Here is a 22,007-nt window from a genome sequence, read left to right as displayed (position 1 = left end):
ACAGCACAGTAGGGAATACAATTAATTGTTTTGGCTAGCGATTTGTTTCTAGTAAACACAAAAACACCTAGCAACAACGTCTCTTTGGACCCTGTTTACTGAAATCAATGTGCGTACCATGTGTTTTAGAACATGGCACCAAAGCCATTTCCAACCCTCAAGTCTCTTCCAGTGAACTGAAAAGCCAACTGTAGGTGAAACTGCAGACCGAAAAGTGGAGAAAATGCATACCCAAAATACCACTGGGGTTCCTGACGTTCTTACAACACTGGCTTCTCTGAATTTTAGGCATTACCTAAAAAGTGAAAATATTTGTTTTAGACTTTAACACTGACTCCCTTCATTCATGTTTTGTGATGCACTACAGTTCCTGAAACTGCACCATCACTTTTCTTTTTGGCAGAGTTTGGCAGGAATGGTTAGTGTTCGCCTCTTCTTACTGGGCATCCAGCTAGACTACATTTCCCTAGCTACCTTGCAGGTGTGGCCATGTGACTGAGTTCTGACCAATATAACATGAGTAGAAGCCAAGCGCATCCCTTCCAGGCCTGGTCCATAACAACCTCCTAAAAGAGATGTTCTTTTCTCTTTCTGACCAAAACAAGAGGTCAGAGCTACAAGACAGCAGCAGCCTGAATCTTTACCTTTGGAAGAAGGCTGTCCACTGGATTAGCCCCTGGAACTTTGGGGTTGTTTGTTATAGCAGTTAGCCAACCCTGACCAAAATACAAGTTAGATTTTCCTTATTGGAAAATCTGAAATCTGAAATGCTTCCAAATCTGAAACATTCTGAGTGCTAACTTGGATGTCACAAATGGAAAATTCCACACCTGATCTCATGTGATGGGTCACCGTCAAAACTTTCATTAATGTACAAAATTATTAAATATATTGTATAAAATTACCTTCTATATGAATAAGGTGTATATGAAATGTAAATAAATTCAGTGTTTAGACTTGGGTCCCATCCCCAAGATACCTCATTATGTTTATATAAATATTCCAAATCCAAATAAATCTGAAATTCAAAATACTTCTGGTCCCAAGCATTTCAGACAAGGAACATTCAACCTGTACTTAGTATTATTAAACTTCAGAAATTTGAAATTAGAAATTGGAGTTTGACTCTTGATAAAAGTATATGAATTCGCCATTTATTTCCTCATTTTATAACGTTATTGTTTAGAATTTTGTGTCTAAATAAAAAGCATCTGAAAATTTACTATAATTCCTTTGTTTTAGATATTAGAATCTGAGGGTTAAAGAGGTGAGGTGATATTCCCAAAGCCAGAGCTGGTGTGTGAGTCCAAACTGTTGTACTGGTTGTGCTATGGTTTGGATGTGCCCACTAAAGTTGATGTGTTGGAAACCTGATCCCTAATCTGTGGTGTTGGGAGGCAAGGCATCATGGGAGGAGCTGGGGTCATGGGGACACTGCCTGCACGAATGGATGGATGTGGGAGTGGGATCCTTATTAAAGGACAAGGCAGGCTCCCTCTTATTCTCGTTCTCTCTCTCCCTCCTTCCCTCCTTTTCCGTGTGATGCATTCATCATGTTACAGCCTAGCAGAAAGGCTCACACCAGACGCTGTTGCCTTGATCTTGGACTTGCCAGACTTTGGAGCTGTGAGGAAATAAATTTCTGTTCTTTATAAATTACCCATTCTTGGGTATTCTGTTACAGCAGCACAGACCAGACTAAGGTTGCATGCATAAATGAATGATTCCTACTCTAATGTGCCACTGACTGTCCCATGCTCTCTACCTTTTTTTTTTTTTTTTTTTAGAGAGAGCCTTGCTGTTATCCAGGCTGAAGTGCAGAGGCATGATCTCAGTTCACTGCAACTCGCACCTTCCGGGTTCAAGCGATTCTCCTGCCTCAGTCTCCTAAGTAGCTGGGACTACAGGCATGCACCACCAAACCCAGCTAATTTTTGTATTTCTAGTAGAGATGGGGTTTCATCATGTTGGCCAGGTTGGTCTCAAACTCCTGACCTCAAGTGGTCCACCCACCTCAGCCTCCCAAAGTGTTGAGATTACAGGCATGAGCCACCGCGCCGGGCCCCACGCTCTCTGATTTTATTACAGGCGTGAACTACCGCGCGGCCCCACGCTCTCTGATTTTATTACAGGCGTGAACCACCGCGCGGCCCCGCGCTCTCTGATTTTATTTTCTAAATTGTGTATTACGGGTTGAATTACATCCCCCTGCAAAAATCCATATGTTGAAGTCCAAGCCCTAGTACCTCAAAATGTGACCTTACTGGGCAACACAGTCACTGCAGATGTAATGAGTTAAGATGGGGTCATTAAGTCGGGCTCTAATCCAGTATTGGGACTGGTGTCCTAATCAGGGAAAATTTGGACACAAAGACGGACATGACAGAGGGAAGATGATGTGAACAGGGCGAAGGCCAGCTATAAGCCAACGAGAGGCCTGGACCAGATCCTTCCCTCAGAAGAAGCTAACCCTGATGACACCTCGATTTTGGACGTTAGTCTCCAGAACTGTAAGACAATGAATTTCCGGTAATCATCCAGCAGCTTGGCTACTTGATTACAGCAGCCCCAGCAAACTAGCAGAGTACTCAACACAGCTCTGCAAAGGCAGCTTTGATGTACAGCATACAAGTAAAAAGCATTCATTATCTCGTTCATTCATTATCTCGTTCATTCTCTGTTGGCAACGGATTTATTTTTAAGACAATTTCCTGAGGTATTCCTGAATTTCAACCAGTATCCTGTCCTAACTGCAGAAGGTCGCAACAGCCAAGGCGGCCTCCATGAGGAGCCAGGAGGAGCCTATGCTCCTGTTCATCACCTGGTCTCTACTGTCGCTGTGCAGTCCTGACACGGCCCTGTTCCTCTTTCCTCCTGCCTCCTTCCCTGCCCTTGAAGTGCAAGGTACAGACTGTTGAAAGCTTACTAGCTTTCAGTAAAATTTCCCAAGCATCAACAATGTGATGTCAGAGTTCCCTCGTAACGCTGTGTTTCCATGGAACAGAATCAGCTTCTCTGTGAAGCTCGGCAGACAGTGTGATTTTACTGTGCACACGTCATCATGGTTATTAGTATGGATGTTTTAGGCCAACCAACACAAAGGACAACTGTGCACCCATCTAAGAGATGGGTACTATTATGGGCGTAAGAAAAAAACTGGATTGCTTTAGATCAGTAGGTCCTCCAAGCCTGGTTACCCATTACAATGATTCTGAGAACTCTAAAGAACTAGAACTCCTTCTCCTCCTTCTGGTATTCGAAGGTTTCCCCAGTCCAGTCCAACTCACACCTCGGCCTCTCTCCCTCCTCCCGTACCCCACCCCACAGTCCTGACAGGACCAGGCCTGGATCACACCTGCCGTTCATCTCAGTATGGCTGTCCAGCTGCTTCCGCCCATGAATACTGCTGCCCCTCTTTCCCCCACTAACCAATCACAGTCCCAGCAGGACTTACAACAGTGTTTTGCAAACTTCAGCCATTCCCCTGCTAACTGTACTGTCAATATCTTAGTATTTTTATTTAAATCTACCCATTGTTTCTAGTTAATTTTAACCATTAACTTTATTATTATTATTATTTTTTGAGATGGAGTCTCACTCTGTCGCCCAGGCTGGAGTGCAGTGGCACGATCTTGGCTCACCGTAACCTCCGCCTCTCAGGTTCCAGCAATTCTCCTGCCTCAGCCTCCCGAGCAGCCAGGATTACAGGCGCGTGCCACCACAGCCAGCTAATTTTTGTATTTTTAGGAGAGACGGGGTTTTGCTATGTTGGCCAGGCTGGTCTTGAACTCCTGACCTCAGGTGATTCACCCGCCTTGGCCTCCCAAAGTGTTGAGATTACAGGCGTGAGCCACCGTGCCCAACCTAACAGTTAACTTTATATTCCTAGGATAAATATATAAAAACAGTACTCTTTGCCATAAATATAAAGTTACCATAAAAATGCAGAGAATACCAAACAGTTTTGTTAGATCCTGCCTGCTAAAGCTCTGAGCTTAAAGTCTACTTTCTTAGGCAGTCAAAAGAGTGTTACAGACATGTGAGGATCAAAGGGAGAATTTCTCCTCAAAGCAAGCAGAAGGTCTGAAGGATAGCAAAATGGGCGTCACTGTCCTGCCAGACAACGCCTTGCAGAGGCACCCAGTGCCTGGCTGTGCGCCTCCCCAGGGCAGCACCGCTACCACCAGCAATCTCTCCATCCCTGGGAGTGCAACCAATAACCATGCTCTTCCTTTGAGGCCCAGAACAAATGCCCCTCCCTTTATAAAGCCATTTCTCACCAGCAGACTAAAGAAGGTTCTCTGGCCCCTTAATGCCAGTATCTTTACCATCTATTTGGTACCTGGCCTCAAAAAGCAAAGCAGAGCACGATGTTTCCTATAACTTTTGATTCCTGCAGGACCGCAATCTCCCTGAGCGCAGGAACCGTGTCATCCACATCTTACTTTCCCTTGGAATCTATGTCATCATCTTAATACGGGAGACATAATAAATACTTCTGGCTGAATATCAACCGATTCCCAAATGTCTTCTCTGAATTTCTTTTCTTAAAAGAAAGCTTAATAAGACAGACTCCTCATTCTAAGAAGCCTTTATTCACACAGTCACCCCAAAGTGGACACAACTCACCGCCCCCACTGACCTCTTCCCCACTCACCTCTGCCTGCCTCTGGGCCTAGACAACGGGAGCCACCCAGTGTCCTCCTCCATGGCTAGGATTTTTAGAATAAAACTAATGCACATCCCACCTGGCTTAAAGCTGCCTTCTGGCTTCCTGCTGCTCTTAGAATAAAATCTGTAAGCCCCAATGTGGCCCCCAGGCCCTGCATGAGATAACTCCTGCCTAACTCTTCAATCTCATCTATTCCCCTCGCCAGCCCTCCATTCTCACACTTTCTGTTTCCTGAACTCGCAAAGTCCTCTATCACTTCTGAGCTTTTGCACATGCTGTTCCTGCTGCCTAAGAGGCTGCTACTCAGGCTGTGCGCAGCTGGCTCCCTTGTGCCCTGCAGGTCTCAGCTCAAACCTCCAGAGATGCCTCTGCCAACCACCACTATGCCAGCCTCTCTCCCTCCAACACATGGCCTCATGTCTTTCCTTCCTAGCATCGGTCACAATCGAGTCTGCCTTGCTCATCTAGCTGGGTGTCTCTCTCTCTAATCAGGATGTGGGATGCAGGAGGGCAAGGGCCTTCATGGATCTTCTTCAGCATGCTATCCCACAGATCAGTGCCTCGAAGAGGCGCTGGCCCCTAACCGTCACTTAGTGAAAGCTGCTGGCTTTCCCAACAGGGAGCAACAACACAGTGGGGAGGGGAATGAAATACAAACAGGGTTGATACAGGCAAAATACAGTCAGAAGCTGCTGGCATCCATGACATTAAATGAAGCAGCACGCTTTCGATGGGTCAACAGTACACCCAAGACACACACACATTCTGGCTTCAGCAACAGCAGCAGCAGCGCCATTAAAGCAAAGCATCAGTATTTCCTCTACGTGAGCTGAGGCTAGCTCTCATGTCTAGTTACTTGCCAATCATGCGAGTGCGAGTATTTACTGAGGGCATGCTACATGCCCTGGAGAGAATAAGTCCTGCGGATAAAGAGATGAACAAGCCTTGTTTCCTACCCTCGAAAACTAAGTCTGGTGGGGAAACAGACACACACATATGCAACTACATGACGATGGGAGGAGTGAGATAACCAGGTGCTTGGGGAGTGGAAGGAGATTTAGCACCAGGGAGTCACAGAACAAGTAAGAACTATAGAACTGAGGCTCACGGGGAGCAGGCCTTCCAGGACAGCAGGTCCACTAGAGGAAACTGAGGCAGCGGCACGTTCAGGAAACAGCCCTTAGGTGGTCTGACCCGGACTGGCAGGCAGTGGTCAGGTGATAAGAGGTCACTGGGGTCTGTAATCCAGCAACCAAGAGCCATGGAAGCAGAAAAGCAACTTATGAGAGCTGATTTCAGAAAGAACAAATGGAGGGAAAGAACCCTAAACCATCTGATTCCTCAGCTACGGAGAAGGAACAAATGGTATATGTCAGGAACTCACCGTGTGGCAAACTTCTGCTTTTATCTCTTTCAAGGCTCGCTCAGAAAACACACAGCCGCAGCACCGAAGGAAGCAGAACCTGGAGAAATAACCCAGTGGGGAAATGACTGTATTAATCACATGATCAACTCACATTTATTCGGTTGATACAAAGGCCACGACCCACAAAGATTAAAATGGTTACATTTCACTCCATTAAAAAAAATCAGTACGTTCTCATAGAAAAGGGCCAGAAAAAAAAGAAAGAAATCAGTTATATACAAAATAAAAAAAAGATCAAAACTGAAACCACAACCATAAAAAGTCAAAAGAACAGGAACTCAGGGAGGAAATATTTCCAATAAATATAAGATTCAGAGCTTATTTTATGAATATTCAAAAAGGTCTTAGCAACAGCCAACATCATAATAGAAAAATGGCCAAAGAGGACTAACATGCAGTTCACACAAAAAATATATAAAGACCAAAGGATTCTTAACCTCAAATGTTAAAAGAAATGCCTTTTAAAACCATGACACATCAATTTTTTATCTATCGGGCAGTAAGTAATTCAAGAGCTTGGGGCTGGGCACAGTGGCTCACACGTGTAAATTCTAGCGCTTGGGAGGCCAAAAGTGGGAGGATCACGTGAGGCCAGGAGTCTGAGATGAGCCTGGGCAACATACTGAGAATCTATCTTTAAAAAAAAAACTTTTAAAAAACTTAGCCAAGTGTGGTGGTGGACTCCTGCAGTCCCAGCTACTAGGGAGGCTGAGGTGGGAGGATGGCCTGAGCTATGATAGTGCCACTGCACTCCAGCCTAGGTAACAGGGACAGATTCTGTCTCTTTAAAAACAAAAACAAAAAAAAAAAAGAAGAAGAAGAAAAGAGACTGAAAGTATCCAGCTGGAAACTGAGGACACAGGCGCATTTGCTGTCAGGTGGATACAACACAGTACAATACTTTATGAAGCCAATTTGGCAGTACCAAATAAAGTGTGGCTTTTAAGAATTTCTCCTACAGAAACATGCCCACAAGTGTGCAAACATACAAATGTGTGCTAGGAAGTTGTGTAGTATAGCAAGGTAAAAAGGAAAGGAAGGAAGTCACCTCCATGTTCCTCAGTAGGGAAATGGTCAAATAAATTATAAACACCCAAACAGCTATTAAAAAGAAGGTAAATCTGTACTCAAGGTCACGAAAATATGTCCAAGGTAGACAGGGTAGAAGGAAAAAGAGATGTTATTAAAACCATATAATGTGACCCCATGATAGTTTGGGAAGAATATATGTTGATTTCTACGTCTATATGCAGAGGCGTGGAGAAGCGTGGATGTGGGTGTGTGGTGGGGGGAGGGTGGCATTAAACAAACAACGAATAATGCCACCACCATGGCTGGAGAGCGGCATAAAGCACTTTCACATTTCACTTCAGGCATTCCTTGAAAAACGCCACAGGAGAAATTTTCTCTAATTTCCCGGGGATTATAGCAGATGCAGATTTGCCTAACCAAAATCCAGTTCATAACACTGCACTAAATTCACTGAATGTTGTTTAGAATTTTTAAAATCCTATTTTATAGATACTTACAAATTATTAATTAGGAAGCTATTTTTCTTTTTACAAAGGCCCAATGTTTTTATTACAGTAACAGTTTATTTCTACTTTTCTATATATTTAAATCTTCATTATACAAACTTTATTAAATACAGCTGGTCCTCTATACCCACGCGTTCTGCATCTGTGAATTCAACCAACCCGGATCAAAAATCTTTGGGAGGAAAAATGAATGCATTTGTACTGAACGTGCACAGACCTTTTTCTTATCATTATTCCTCGAACAATACAGTATAACAACAATTTACACAGCATTTATATTGTATTAGGTATTATAAGTAATCTAGAGTTGATTTGAAGTATACAGGAGGATGTGTGTAGGTTATATGAAATACTGTACCATTGTATATCAAAGACCTGAGCATCCATGGATTCTGGTATCCACAGGGGATCTGCGAACCAGTCTCCCACATATATCAAGGGATGACCATATACAAACTAATCCAATCATCAATTTCAAGTGTGGAGGCTCTTATCAATAACAGATGGACAAAGTCAAAATAAGCGAAGCTCAATTCACTGGGTAAGAGAAAAAGGAGAAGAGACTGACCAGCAAACCAAAGGCGAAACAACAGGGGAAGCCACAATCCGAGCGGCAGGCTGCAGGGGACTCCTACGCGAGACCCCACTGTGGAGCTCGCTTCTGCTAAGTTCCTCTTCTGGGGTGAGCTACAGTTTTCTTAAAAACAAGTGGGAAGCCAAACACGAAAGGTTACATATTGTATGATCCTATGCATATGAAATACCCAGGAAAGGTAAATCCATTGAGACAGAAACAGACTGGAAATGGGGAGTACCTATGTAGTGGGCAGAGGGTTTTCCTTTTGGGGTGATAAAAACGTTCTGGAACCAGATAGAGGCGGTGACTGTACAACACTGTGAGTGTACTAAATGCCACTGAAACATAGACTTTAAAATGGCCAATGTTATGTGACTTTCGCCTCAAATACAAACACGTATATGTGTGTGTGTATATATATATATACATGCGTGCGCGCGCGCGCACACACACACACACACACACACACACAAGTGGGACATGGTTAGGTAAATGAGTCTCGTTCCCCAGAATATGTCCTACTTGACCCCAATGGTGGTTTAGAGAGAGCCCTAAATGGTTTAAATTCAGATTATTTGAAGAAGAGTGTAGTATTTAAAAGCAAAAGTCCTGGGTCCTAAACTGTACTTCTCTCCAAATTCATGAAGCCCCTAGTTGTTCCATTTCAGAACAGGACAGTTAGTTGCCCTGGCAGAGTCTGCCACATGCAACGTTCCTTGGCACACTGAGAGGGTGTCCACGTACCCCTGTTAAATAAACGGACACCAATGGGCCAGAATGCTCAAGATTAAATACTGCTGGTTCAATAAAACCATTCTTACTTATTCGAGATGCTTTGCCCCACCCCTTTCCTGAATGAAAGTAGTAAAAAATGCTACCTTTCAATATGTCATGTGTTTGACAGAAGATTCCAGAGGGCAGTCTGGACTACCAGCTACTAAGGATACAGGCATACCTTGTTTCATTGCGCTTTGCAGATACTGTGATTATTTTACAGACTGAAGGTTCACGGCAATCCTGCATCCGGCAGGTCTGTCAGCATCTTCCCAGCAGCATGTGCTTATGTCATGCCTCTGTGTCACATTTTGGTAATTCTCAAATATTTCAAATGTTTTCATGATTACTACATCTGCTATGGTGATCTGTGCTCAGTGACGTTTGATGTTACTTTTGTAATTGTTTGGGGTGCCAGGAACCACACCCATAAAAGATGGTGAACTCAATTAATAAATGTGTGTGTTCTGACTGCTCCATGAACTGGCCATTCCCCCACCTCTCTCCTTCTCAGTTCTCCCTATTCCCTGCGACACAACAATATTGAAATTAGGCCAACTGAGAACCCTACCATGGCCTTTAAGTGTCCAAATAAGAGGAAGAGTTACATGTATCTCACTTTAAATCAAAAGTTAGAAATGATTAAGCTTAGTGAGGAAGGCAGGTCCAAGATAGGCCAAAAGCCAGCCTCTCGAACCAAACACTTAGCCAGGCTGTGAATGCAAAGGAAAAGTTCTTGAAGGAAATTAAAAGTGCCACTCCATAAACACATGAATGGTAAGAAAGTGAAACAACCATATTGCTGACAGGAAGAAAGTTTTAGTGGCCTGGACAGAAGATCAAACTAGCCACAGTGACAGATCCTTAAGCCAAAGCCTAATCCAGAGCAAGGCCCTAACTCTCTTCAATTCTAGGAAGGCTGAGAGAGGTGAGGAAGCTGCAGAGGAAAAGCTGGAAACTAGCAGAAGTTGGTTCATGAGGTTTAGGGAAAGAAGCCGTCTCCATAACATAAAAGTGCAAGGTGAAGCAGCAAGTGCTGATGGAGAAGCTGCAGCAAGTTCTCCAGAAAATCTAGCTAAGATCATTAAAAAAGATCGGTACATTAGACAACAGATTTTCAGAGTAGATAAAATAGCCTGTATTGAAAGAAGATGCTACGTAGGACTTCTACCGCTAAAAAGGAGAAGTCAATGCCCGGCTCCAAAGCATAAGGACAGGCCAACTCTCGCTAAGGTCTAACGTGCCTGGTGACTTTCAGTTGAGCCAACGTTCATTTACCGTTTGAAAACCCTAGGGCTTTTAAGGATGATGCTAAGTCTACTCTGCCTGTGCTCTCGAAATGGAAGAACCAAGCCTGAATGACAGCACATCTGTCTATAACATGGCTTACGGAATATTTTAAGCCCAATGTTGAGACTTACTGCTCAAAAAAAAAAAAAAAAGATCCCTTTCAAAATATCACTGCTCATTGATAATGCACCTAAGTCACATAAAAGCTCTGATGGAGATGCACAAGGAGATTAAAGTTATTTTCATGGCTGCTAACACAACCACCATTCTGCAGCCCATGGATCAAGGTGGAATTTTGACTTTAAAGTCTTATTATTTAAAAATACATTTCATAAGGCTATAGCTGCCATAGCCTTCTTCTGCCATTTCTCTGATGGATCTGGGCAAAGTAAATGGAAAACCTTCTGGAAAGAATTCACCATTCTAGATGTCATTAAAAACATCTGTATTTGGCTGGCTGTGGTGGCTCATGCCTGTAATCCCAGCACTTTGGGAGGCTGAGGCAGGCAGATCATCTGAGGTCAGGAGTTTGAGACCAGCCTGGCCAACATGGTGAAACCCCGTCTCTACCAAAAATACAAACATTAGCCGGGCGTGGTGGCGGGTGCCTGTAATCCCAGCAACTTGGGACGCTGAGGCAGGAGAACTACTTGAACCCAGGAGGTGGGGGTTGCAGTGAGCCGAGATTGTGCCACTGCACTCCAGACGGGGAAACAGAGCTGAACTCCATCTCAAAAAAAAAAAAAAAAAAAAAAAAAAGAACAACTGTGATTCATGACAGGAGGGCAGAATATCAACATTAACAGGAGTCTGGAAGAAGCTAGTTCCACCCCATGAATGACTTGGAGGGTTTCAAGACTTTAGTGGAGGAAGTAATGCAAGTGTGGTAGAATAGCAAGAGAGTGAGTTAGAAATGGAGCCTGAAGATGATGGAATTGCTGCAATCTCATGATAAAACCCAAATGGATGAGGAGTTGCTTCTTATGGATGAGCAAAGAAAGTGGTTTCTTGAGATGGAGTCTGCTCATGGTGAAGATGCTATGAATATTGCTGACGTGATAGATCTGAAATATTACATAAGCTTAATTGATAAAGTAGTTGCAGCGTTTGAGAGAATTGATTCCAATTTTGAAAGGTATACTATGGGTGAAATGCTATTAAACAGCATCACTTGCTACATACAGAGAAATCTTTCGTGAAAGTCAGAGTCAATCGATGCAGCAAATTCTATTGCTGTCTTACTGTAAGACACTGCTACAGCCACGCTAACCTTCAGCAACCACCACCCTGATCAGTTAGCAGCCATCGACATCAAGGCAACATCGAGGCTCCACCGGCAAAGATTATGACTCACTGAAGGTTCAGATGATTGTTAGCATTCTTTAGCAATAATTTTTAATCAAGATAGGTACTTTTTTTTTTTTTTGACATAATGCTATTGCACACTTAAAAGATTAGAGTATAAACATCTTTTTTTTTTTTTTTTTTGAGACAGGGTCTCGCTCTGTCACCCAGGCTCTGCAGTGGCATGATCATACCTCACTGTAGCCTTGAATTCCTGGGCTCAAGCAATTCTCCTGCCTCAGCCTCCCAAGTAGCGAGGTCTATGGGGCATGCTACCAGGGCTGGCTAATTGAAAAGAAATTTTGTTTTGTAAAGACAGGGTCTCACCTTGTTATCCAGGCTGGTCTCAAACTCCTAGCCTCAAGCAATCCTCCTGTCTTGGTCTCCCAAAGTGCTGGGATTATAGGTGGGAGCCAGCATGCTCTGATAAAGATAACTTTTATACGTACTAAGAAACCAAAATTTTCTGTGACTTGCTTTACAGTAATATTTGTTTTATTGTGGTGGTCTGGAATAGAACGCACAGTATCTCCGAGGTATACCTGTACTTCTCAAAAGTGGGGGAAAGGGCTTAACACTTTTGCTTAGTGAGACATCCTATGAAAAAGCATGTACTAACCCATTCAACTCTTCATATTTTTGAAAGAGGAAAATACACAGGTTGCTTACATTTGCTACACAAAATCTCAACCATGAGATTCCTGGTGCTATAGCCAGGGAATCTGTTACATATTCAAGGTAAGTTACCATTTTTTTGAGCCTTTGGTTGACTGATTAACCACAGGTTCCATAACTCTGCCTGCTACTACATAACTTTCAGCATTTGTGACCAAGTGCAGTGGCTCCCACATGTTATCCCAGTGCTTTGGGAAGATCATTCAAGGCCAGGAATTTGAATCCAGCCTGGTCAACATAGGGGGACCCTATCTCTACAAAAATAAAACTTAGTGGCTGGGCGTGGTGGCTTATGCCTACAATCCCAGCACTTGGGGTACTTGGGCAGGAGGATCACTTGAGGCCAGTAACTTAAGACCAGCCTGGGCAACAAAGTGAGATCTCATCTCTACTAAAACCAAACCAAAACAAAACAAAACAAAAAAAGGATACAAATAAAACTATAAAACATAATAAAAATTAAAAATTAGTAACTAGAAGGAAATGGGATTTGCTTGATGGGAAACATTTGCCCTTTGCTTTCTGTCCCACAGGAAAAGATGATCTAAGAACTAAACTCAGGTTTCATAAGTGTCACATGAGAACTTTTCAGAATCCCACTTCACTTCAGGTTTTGTTTCCCCACCTCAAGAACAGAAGGCCACAGACTAGGCTAGGTCTTGCAGGAAGTCCTGTAGCAATGGCTGATGGAAATGAATGTGCTCATGACCGAGCACCATTTCCTCTAAGGCGCTACCAAACCAAGGACACCAGAAAGAAAGCCACATGATTGCTAAGCTATGGCACCACTGCTACCAAGACCGGCATTATTCCTCCAGCCTCCCACATCATCTGTCCCAGGTGCGTCACTGACCTGTGTCGGCCATTCATCTCCAAGCCCACAACGGGGCAGATGAAACGTGCCCGCTGGAGGTCATCATGTTTGTCACCTTTAGTGTTTCCTTTATCCCCTTCCCAGGCAGGATTATCAGAAAGCTTCAGCTCTGTCACATTCTGGGAAAAACCATTAATATTTTAACAATTCATTTGATAAATAGATCATCCTTTGCCTTAACCACCTAAGTCAACAAATTGTTATTCTAGCCCTTCCCATCAAAATCTCTTCCCCATAGTTACTTTCCTCTGGTCCATAAGAAACACAGATATAATTTTTTTTTTCTAGAGTCTCGCTCTGTCGCCCAGGCTGGAGTGCAGTGGCCGGATCTCAGCTCACTGGAAGCTCCGCCTCCTGGGTTCACGTCATTCTCCTGCCTCAGCCTCCCGAGTAGCTGGGATTACAGGCGCCCGCCACCTCGCCCGGCTAGTTTTTTGTATTTTTTTCAGTAGAGACGGGGTTTCACCGTGTTAGCCAGGATGGTCTTGATCTTGTGACCTCGTGATCCGCCCGTCTTGGCCTCCCAAAGTGCTGGGATTACAGGCTTGAGCCACTGTGCCCGGCCAGAAACACAGATATAATATTAAACCATAAATAGAAAACAGAAAACAAGGCTGGGACATGGTGGCTCATGCCTGTAATCCCAGCACTCTGGGAGGCCGAGGTGGGCAGATCACCTGACGTCGGGAGTTCAAGACCAGCCTGACCAACATGAAGAAACCTTCTCTCTACTAAAAATACAAAATTAGCCAGGCATGGTGGAGCACGCCTGTAATCCCAGCTCCCAGGAGGCTGAGGCAGGAGAAGCACTTGAACCCAGGAGGCGGAGGTACAGTGAGCTGAGATCGTGCCATTGCACTCGAGCCTGGACAACAAGAGAGAAACTCCATCTCAAAAAAAAAAAAGAAAAAGAAAAGAAAACAGAAAACAAGATCTTTTCAATTCACTGACTAGCAAGTAAATTAGTTATTTCTACTATACAAATTTTTTTAACTTAAGGAAAAGTACCTTCTCACATAAAAAATTACTCCACTAAGAGACAGTTTTGCATGGGTTCCACCCAGAACGGAATGCTTTCTCTCCTGAGGCTGCTTCATGTTACCGACCATCTATATTTATATAATTGTTGAAAAAAGCAAAACAAAAAAATATATATATATAAATCATTGAATAGACAGTAAAATCTGAGGCCATGGCCTAAAAGCTAAGGCAGAATATTAGCCAGAAAATACTGTCATACTCCAAGACACAGTCATTCAGGTTTTCAAGAATTTCCAACTTTACAAAGAATTTGATACAATAGCTCTACTTTCGCATTCAAGGCACTTATTCATATTTAACGAGACCATTTTGACTTCAACACTATAGAGAGCAGCTGAGTGTCTCCAAAGGCAAATCACCATTCATCCAATCAGCTTCCTGGCTGAGAATCAGCACGTGTCTCACTGAGTTCTCTGCTCTGAGTATTTGTGGACTATCAATTGACAGTAATGACAATCTTATGTATTAGCATTGTTTTATTTGTATCCTTTTTTTTTTTACCGTTGTAATTTCTTGGAGATTTTTTCCATTAAAGATTCAACCACATAAAACTGAATATTACATGTATTTTAAGTATAGAACTGTAAGAATTAATTTCAATAACTGCAGTTTTTTTCTCATCAGATGGGTAATGTGCTGATGTCACAAGGTTTGAGAGAGGCACATCTTACACATGCAAGTGAAAACCCAATCATAGCACTTATGAACTACTAAAGAATCGTCCATCACATTTCTGATGTAAGACGATTCATACTACCACAGGTTTTTCAGGAATAAATTCTCTTCCACAAGGTAAAAGACCATTAAAATCAGAATAATTTCTACAGCACTATCATTAGCTACATTTCAGAATTACAAATTTGCCTGAAACGAACATATCTTGTAATCAATCCCAAGAATTGGAACAAAAAGCCTAATATAATAATACGAAAGAAAGAAAAAGAAGGCAAAACCTACAGCCTTAGACTGGGAGTTAAGGGATCTGGTTCTGGTTTAAGTACTTCACTAGCCACGTGGCCTCAAGTAAGTCATTTACAGTGAGACGAAGGTTTGACTAGCCTCATGGTTCTCAAATTCTTCACTACCTTTCTTTTCTCCCACTGACCACATTTAAAAAGCTGTGTCCTCTCAAGAAACTTCCTTTATCAAAAAAACTTGTTTTTTCAACTTTTATGGAAGAACTTTAACTGTCAATCAGAACCTCTAATCACCAGATGGTAACCACATGATTTAACAGTGATCCATAAAATTCTCTAATTCTACAAAAGTACCTTCCAAACCCAAAATCCAAGTAGGTGAATCTTAATTACAAAAATAATGCCTCCCAACATTAATACAGAACATCAAAATTTTCAAAGCACAGCACACAGGTGAAATCACAACAGATTTATAATGAAGGAAGTACGCATGGTGGAACTCGTGGCTTGAGATTTACGTGACCTCCCAAGATCATATGTGTATTAGATGGCCGGGTGGGAATGGAATCTCAAATTTCTGAGTTCAGTCTTTAACGTGTATAAATTCTATAAAATAAACCTCAGCCACTTTTCAGACCCTCACAGCACTTCAGAATCACTAGTGTTACCTTAATGCTTTTAATGTGAGATGCTGCCTTCCCAAGAGCCTTTTCCGCAGATTTGTCCAAGAGAAACTCAATGACGGCATCTTTGTTATAAAGTCTGCAATAGTAAGTATTAGAATATTATGTCAACAAGCAACTTTCAAATAACCAAAGGAGGAAGAATAAACTGACCACAATCCAAAAGTCATTTACATTTGATAAGAGAAATGCCCTGAATTATTAAAAAGTAAATTTAACCCTGTTTCAACTATTTCCGAGCATACAAAGAAGGAAATTATTTATTTATTTATTTGAGACAGTGTTTCACTCTTGTCGCCCAGACTGGAGTGCAATGGTGCAATCTCGGCTCACTGCAACCTCTGCCTCCCTGGTTCAAGCAATTCTCCTGCCTCAGCCTCCCAAGTAGCTGGGATTACAGGCGCCCACCACCATGCCTGGCTGATTTTTGTATTTTTAGTAGACACGGGGTTTTACCATATTGGCCAGGCTGGTCTCAAACTCCTGACCTCAGGTGATTCGCTTACCTCAGCCTCCCAAAGTGCTGGGATTACAGGCATGAGCCAATGCGTCCAGCCAGAAATTAGTTTAAATCAAAGGTGGCAAACTGGCAGTTAGAAGGCTGAATGTAACCTGAACAAGGATTTTTTTAATTGGGAAATTTAATGTATAAGTACACATTTCCTATTTTTCTTTAAAAATTAAAACCAGAAGGTGTGGAATCACTAGGCCCACATCACTGAGCTGTAAAAACTGGCTGGAACTGAGTGGCAGCTCCCGCTTTGGACAGGACATGGACTCTCCAGTATTCTCCATTCCCTGCCATTCTCTCCTGTTCCTCGCATGGCTCCTTCATGTGTTTATGCTTATAACTTAGCTTCTATTGGCCCCTGAGTTTGCTTTTTTTTTTTTTTGAGACAGGGTCTCACTCTTGCACAGGCTGGGGTACAGTGGTGAAATTATAGCTTACTACAGCCTCAACCTCCCAGACTCACAGGCTCCAGCTGCCTCAGCCTCCTGAACAGCTGAGACTACAGAAACATGCCACCATGCCAGGCTAATTTTATTTTTTTGTAGAGGTGTGGTTTCACTATATTGCCCAGACTAGTCTTGAACTCCTGGACTTAAGTGACCCTTCCTCCTCAGCCTCCCAAAGTGGTGGGATTACAGGCGTGAGCCACTGCGCCCAGCCCGGCCCCTGAGTTTTCAAACCATGGATTAAATAAACCAAACTGTCTAGAAGAGTGCAGAACTATGTTCAGAGACAGGGAACAACAGCCTATGCCTCACAAATCTGCTTGGGATAATTCACGCTTGATGAAGGGAAAACTGCATTTACACATCAAAATTCTCCTCAAAATCACTTCATAAACTCATCTTCATTAACTGTAAAAACCATACCTGCCAAGTTCACAGGCAACTATTGGTCGTCTTAATATTTCCTGACTTAGAGTACAATAGTTCCATTGGGCTACTAATTCAGCATCTTTGTCGACCTAATAAAAAACAAAAAAATTCAATTAATTTTCATCTCTGAAAGACACATGGTTCACAATTCTACATATAAAAGTATATTCGGTAATACCACACTGTAATGATTTTTCTTTTTTAAATCAAAGATAATGAAAATGACATAGGAAGTTGGGTTTTGTTTTTGAGACGGGGTCTCACTCTGTTGCCCAGGCTGGAGTGTAGTGGCACAATCTTCGCTCACTGCAGCTTCCACCTCCCGGACTCAAGCAATCCTCCCACCTCAGCCTCCGGAGCATCTGGGACTATAGGTGCACACCACCACGCCTGGTTAATTTCCGTATTTTTTGTAGAGATGTGGTTTTGCCATGTTGCTCTCAAACTCCTGGACTCCACTGATCCGCCATCTCAGCCACCCCAAGTGCTGGAATTACAAGCATGAGCAACTGTGCCTGGCTGAAGTCAGGATTTTAAAAGTCACAAGTAATTGATACTACATCAAATAAAGGCCCATCTACATATGACATGTACAAAGAAAAAGAGTTTATATAAAATTATTAAACTATTCATGCAAGCCACATACAAATATTAACATCTGAATCTTCATAATAAATTAGGGAGGACATACAAAAGTACAAAAGAGAAAAACAAAGTGTGTTTGATTAATTTCTAACAATGGGAAAGCCCCCTCAGTTATGGCAGATTTTAAAGACTTAAGAACTAAGAAGACAAGCATTTTTTTTAAAAGTTCAGAACAAAGACTACATAACACTTTATAAAATGTTCGATTTAACAGAAATAAGTGTTTTGGGGCTTATTTACTAAGGGATACATCAAACTTTATCCACAGTATGAAAATCCAGACGTAAGACCCTCCCTGGCCCTCGAATGACATTTCCACATACATCATATTCCATGTCCTACTCCTTCCCATTCCTGTTTTCCCTTCACTGTTAGACTGCACCACTCTTCCCCAGTCTTCAAATGCCAAACCTGAATAATTTAACAGGACGGCACATTTGGAAGAAAATAGGAAGAGAAAAGAAAAAAAGACAACGAAAACAATCCCGCTGCATTTATTTTATTAATTTATTTTTTGAGACAGGGTCTTGCTCTGTTGCCCAGGCTGGGCTGCAGTGGCACAATCACAGCTCACTGCAGCCTCAATTTTCCTGGGCTCAAGCAATCCTCCCCCTTAGCCTCCAAAGTAGCTAGGACCACAAGCAAGCGCCACTATTCCCCGCTAACTTTATTTTATTTTTCTGAAGAAATCTCCCTGTGTTGCCCAGGCTGTTCTCCAACTGCTGGGCTCAAGTGATCCTCCTGCCTCACTCTCCCAAAGTGCTGAGTTTACAGGTGTAAGCCAACACACCCGGCCCTCTGAATTTAATTTTTAAAGTAAAAACTGCTTAAACGCTTACTGTGTGCCAGGCACCGTGCTAAGCAGTTTCCATGACTTAACTTTTTAATCCTCAGAAAAACCCTATGAGTTAGTATTTTCACTTTTGTAGATAAGGAAAGCGAGGCACCAAGAGGTTAGGTTATATTCAAAAAGCACCTCAGAGAGTTGGGGACAGCGAGAAAAGTGACAAATCACTCCTTATCCAGGCCTTTAAAACTTGGTTCCCTCCAAAAAGCAGTACAAAATGTCTTTACCAGGTCTCTCTTCTTTTCTAGGCTCTTTCATCTTCTAAGTTTTTACATATCTGTGCTGGAAAGACAAGTGTTTTTTGGTTTTTTTTTTCTTTTTTGAGACAGAGTCTCGCTCTGTCGCCCAGGCTGGGGTGCAGTGGCGCTATCTCGGCTCACTGCAAGCTCTGCCTCCTGGGTTCATGCCATTCTCCTGCCTCAGCCTCCTGAGCAGCTGGGACTACAGGTGCCCGCCACCACGCCCAGTTAATTTTTTGTATTTGTAGTGGGGACAGGGTTTCACTGTGTTAGCCAGGATGGTCTCGATCTCCTGACCTTGTGATCCACCTACCTCGGCCTCCCAAAGTGCTGGGATTACAGGCGTGAGTCACCGCGCCCGGCCAGACAAGTGTTTTTTCTATAGTTTCACTCACAACACTCAATACTTCCAGAACACTTCTGACAATATGTATGGGATTTTCCCCACACCAAGCAATTCTCTGATAGCAGCCAGATGTCTCACAATTAAACTCAACTCTGATACCACCTATTTGGATATGGCCTCAGATCCCAAAGGTTAAGGGCTCAGTCCCATAATACTGTCCCCTACCCCAACTTTAGATGTCAGAAGTTCAAAAGTTGTCACCCGTGCTTCTGACTGTCTATAAATCAAAGGCTACCACAATGCCCCACTCAGGTTTGATAATCTGCTAGTGTCTCAGATGTGGGAAAACAGTTCAGTTACCATTGCTGACTTATTACAAATACATTTTAAGGACACAAATAAATAGCAAGATAAAGAAGCACATAGGGTATAGTCTGCAAGGGTCCAAAGTGCAGGGCTGTCCCCATGGAGCTGGGGTGAGTAACTCTCCTGGCATGTGGATGTGGTTGGCAACCCAGAAAATCTCCAAACCCTCAACTTCTTTATGGAGAACCCCCCATGTAGGCATGATGGATTATTAACTCCATGCCCAATTCCTCTCCTCCCTAAAGGATGGCGGTGAGGTGGGGTTGAAAGTTCCAAGCTTCTAATCTTGGTTTGGTGTTTCTGGTGACCAGTCCCCATCCAGGAGCTCACCAAGAATTGCCTTATTAGAACAAAAGATGATCCTGTCACCCAGGAAATTACAAGGAATTTAGGTGCTCTGCGTTAGGAACCAGGGCAGATTTCACAATACTGATTTGAAATGTAAGCTCCACCAGGGCTAGACTCTGTCTTGTTCACTGCTATATCCCTGGGGCCTACAACAATGTATATATGGTAACCACTTATTAAGCATTTGTTGTGTGAATAGTGACAACAAAAATCCATCCTCCCTAAGCATTCTGGCTTTTCTGAATCGTTCTTCCTTCTTTTCTACCCTCTTCCGACACCTGTTTCTTGTGAAGCCTTTCATTAAGCTACTCTTTTTTCAGACCAGGGCATAAGAAAACAAAATTGAGCCAAACACTTTTTTGGTGAAAGCCAAAAAAGCACTCATGAATGCTAATTATCCAGCATTAGCCTGTTTAAATGTAGGTATGATCAGAGGATACACTTCATCCTCTTGGGTATTCATTCATTCTCACATTCACACATGTATTTTAGGTGTCTATTATGTGGCAGACACATGGTAGGGGTTACAGACAGGACACCCAAGGTTCCTGTCTACGTGGGAAAGAGACAATAAACAAGTAACACAGTGGTAGGCACTGTAAAGAAGAGAAGTGACAATATTGGAAGTGAGCCACATTTCAGCTACAGTGGACAGATAACATCTGAGTAAAGAACTGAATGAAGTAAAGAAACTCATCATGTGACAGTCTCAGTGAAGAATATTTCAGATGGATGAATTCACACTCCAAGTTGAAGAGCAAGGGGCCTGTTTAGCTAGAACAGTATGAAAGAGGTGGAGAGGGGCAGAAGATGAGGTCAGAAACACAGGCTGGGTCTGCTCACAGCGCCTGATGAGATTTTATTCTTAATGTGATGGGAAGTCACTGGAATGCTTCAAATGCAATAGTGACCTAAGGGGTTTACCTTTTAAAACAAACTCTCTGGCTCCTGAATCAGAATACATGAAGTCTCCACGTGTGCCAGGCACTCTACTAGGTGCTTTACAAATATTTTATCATTAAAAAGTAATTACTAGTGCTAACTTTGAAATTCCGAATAAGTGGATGGGAATCCTGGCTTCACTACCTACCAGCTGTGTGATCTTAGTCACTTTAATATCCCTGGACTCAGTGTCCCTGTCAGTAGCAAAGAAATTATTACAATTTCCTCGATTGCTTGTGAGATTAGGGATTACTCACTCATTTATTTATTCAGAATATTTACTGTGCCAGGAACTATGCTAGTTGCAGAGAAAAAAAGGGGCAGCCTCTGCTATCAAGAACTTACCGTCTAGCGGGGAAGACTGATACAAATCAACCACGAACAGCCGTGTGCAGGGTGATAAGACAGTCTATAAAAGGATGTGGTAAGGGAACAGTTTGGGGAGGCTTCTCTGAGCAAATGAAGTTAGTGTATACAAAACTCAATATACACTAGGTATTTGTATTATTGCTACTAGCCGCAGGTAGGGTTCAAACCCTAAGCTCTGCCATTTACTAACTTTGCAACTTTCTCCTTTTGAGCCTCAACTTCCATGTCTGAAAATGAGGATGACAGTATGCAGCCACAGGGCTACTGTGATAATTACATCCGATATCCCGTTAAGATTACTGTCCAGTGAATGGCAATAGTCAGCAATCACTGAATGTCCACTCTTAATACTGTTGTTAATTTTGAGTCCTGTGAATGGAATAAAAGACCGCAGCTAGGTCTGGAATCCCGCTGGCTCCCTCTTCTTACTTCCTCTCGTTTCCTGGGGTCGTCAAATTCCCACCATCCCCGGTCCCCAACAGCCCGCCCACATCACTGACCTTCTCAACTTTCTTCGGCCCCTTCACCAGTTCATGCCTCTTGGGGATTGTTCCCCCGTCGCAACCCATCGCAAGACGGGAGTCAGAGCCAGCAGCAAAGTCCTAAAGCTGCCACTTCCGGGATTTCTGGCGCAATCCTCAGCCACTTCCGGCGCACCGCCGTGACGCACACGCTGGTCGCGACGCAGCGGGGCGGGGCGGCACGCTA

General features: G+C 43.0%; 1 protein-coding gene across 1 annotated transcript in view; it reads right to left on the bottom strand.

The window, feature by feature from the left end:
• The window catches only part of RTFDC1 (replication termination factor 2 domain containing 1), a 56,105-nt gene extending 34,237 nt beyond the window's left edge, over positions 1 to 21,868 (bottom strand). Inside the window, 7 exon segments of the mRNA XM_011978146.1 lie at positions 6,057 to 6,135; positions 13,150 to 13,289; positions 15,797 to 15,890; positions 17,192 to 17,286; positions 18,166 to 18,202; positions 18,204 to 18,253; positions 21,800 to 21,868. Coding sequence (XP_011833536.1) covers positions 6,057 to 6,135; positions 13,150 to 13,289; positions 15,797 to 15,890; positions 17,192 to 17,286; positions 18,166 to 18,202; positions 18,204 to 18,253; positions 21,800 to 21,868 — 564 coding nt within the window.
• Positions 21,869 to 22,007: the final 139 nt, after the last annotated feature.

The sequence above is a fragment of the Mandrillus leucophaeus genome, unplaced genomic scaffold (assembly GCF_000951045.1).
Source record: "Mandrillus leucophaeus isolate KB7577 unplaced genomic scaffold, Mleu.le_1.0 Scaffold19, whole genome shotgun sequence".
Classification (NCBI taxonomy): Eukaryota; Metazoa; Chordata; class Mammalia; order Primates; family Cercopithecidae; genus Mandrillus; species Mandrillus leucophaeus.
The sequence above is the reverse complement of the archived record's forward strand: the minus strand, read 5'-3'. Positions and strand labels throughout refer to the sequence as shown.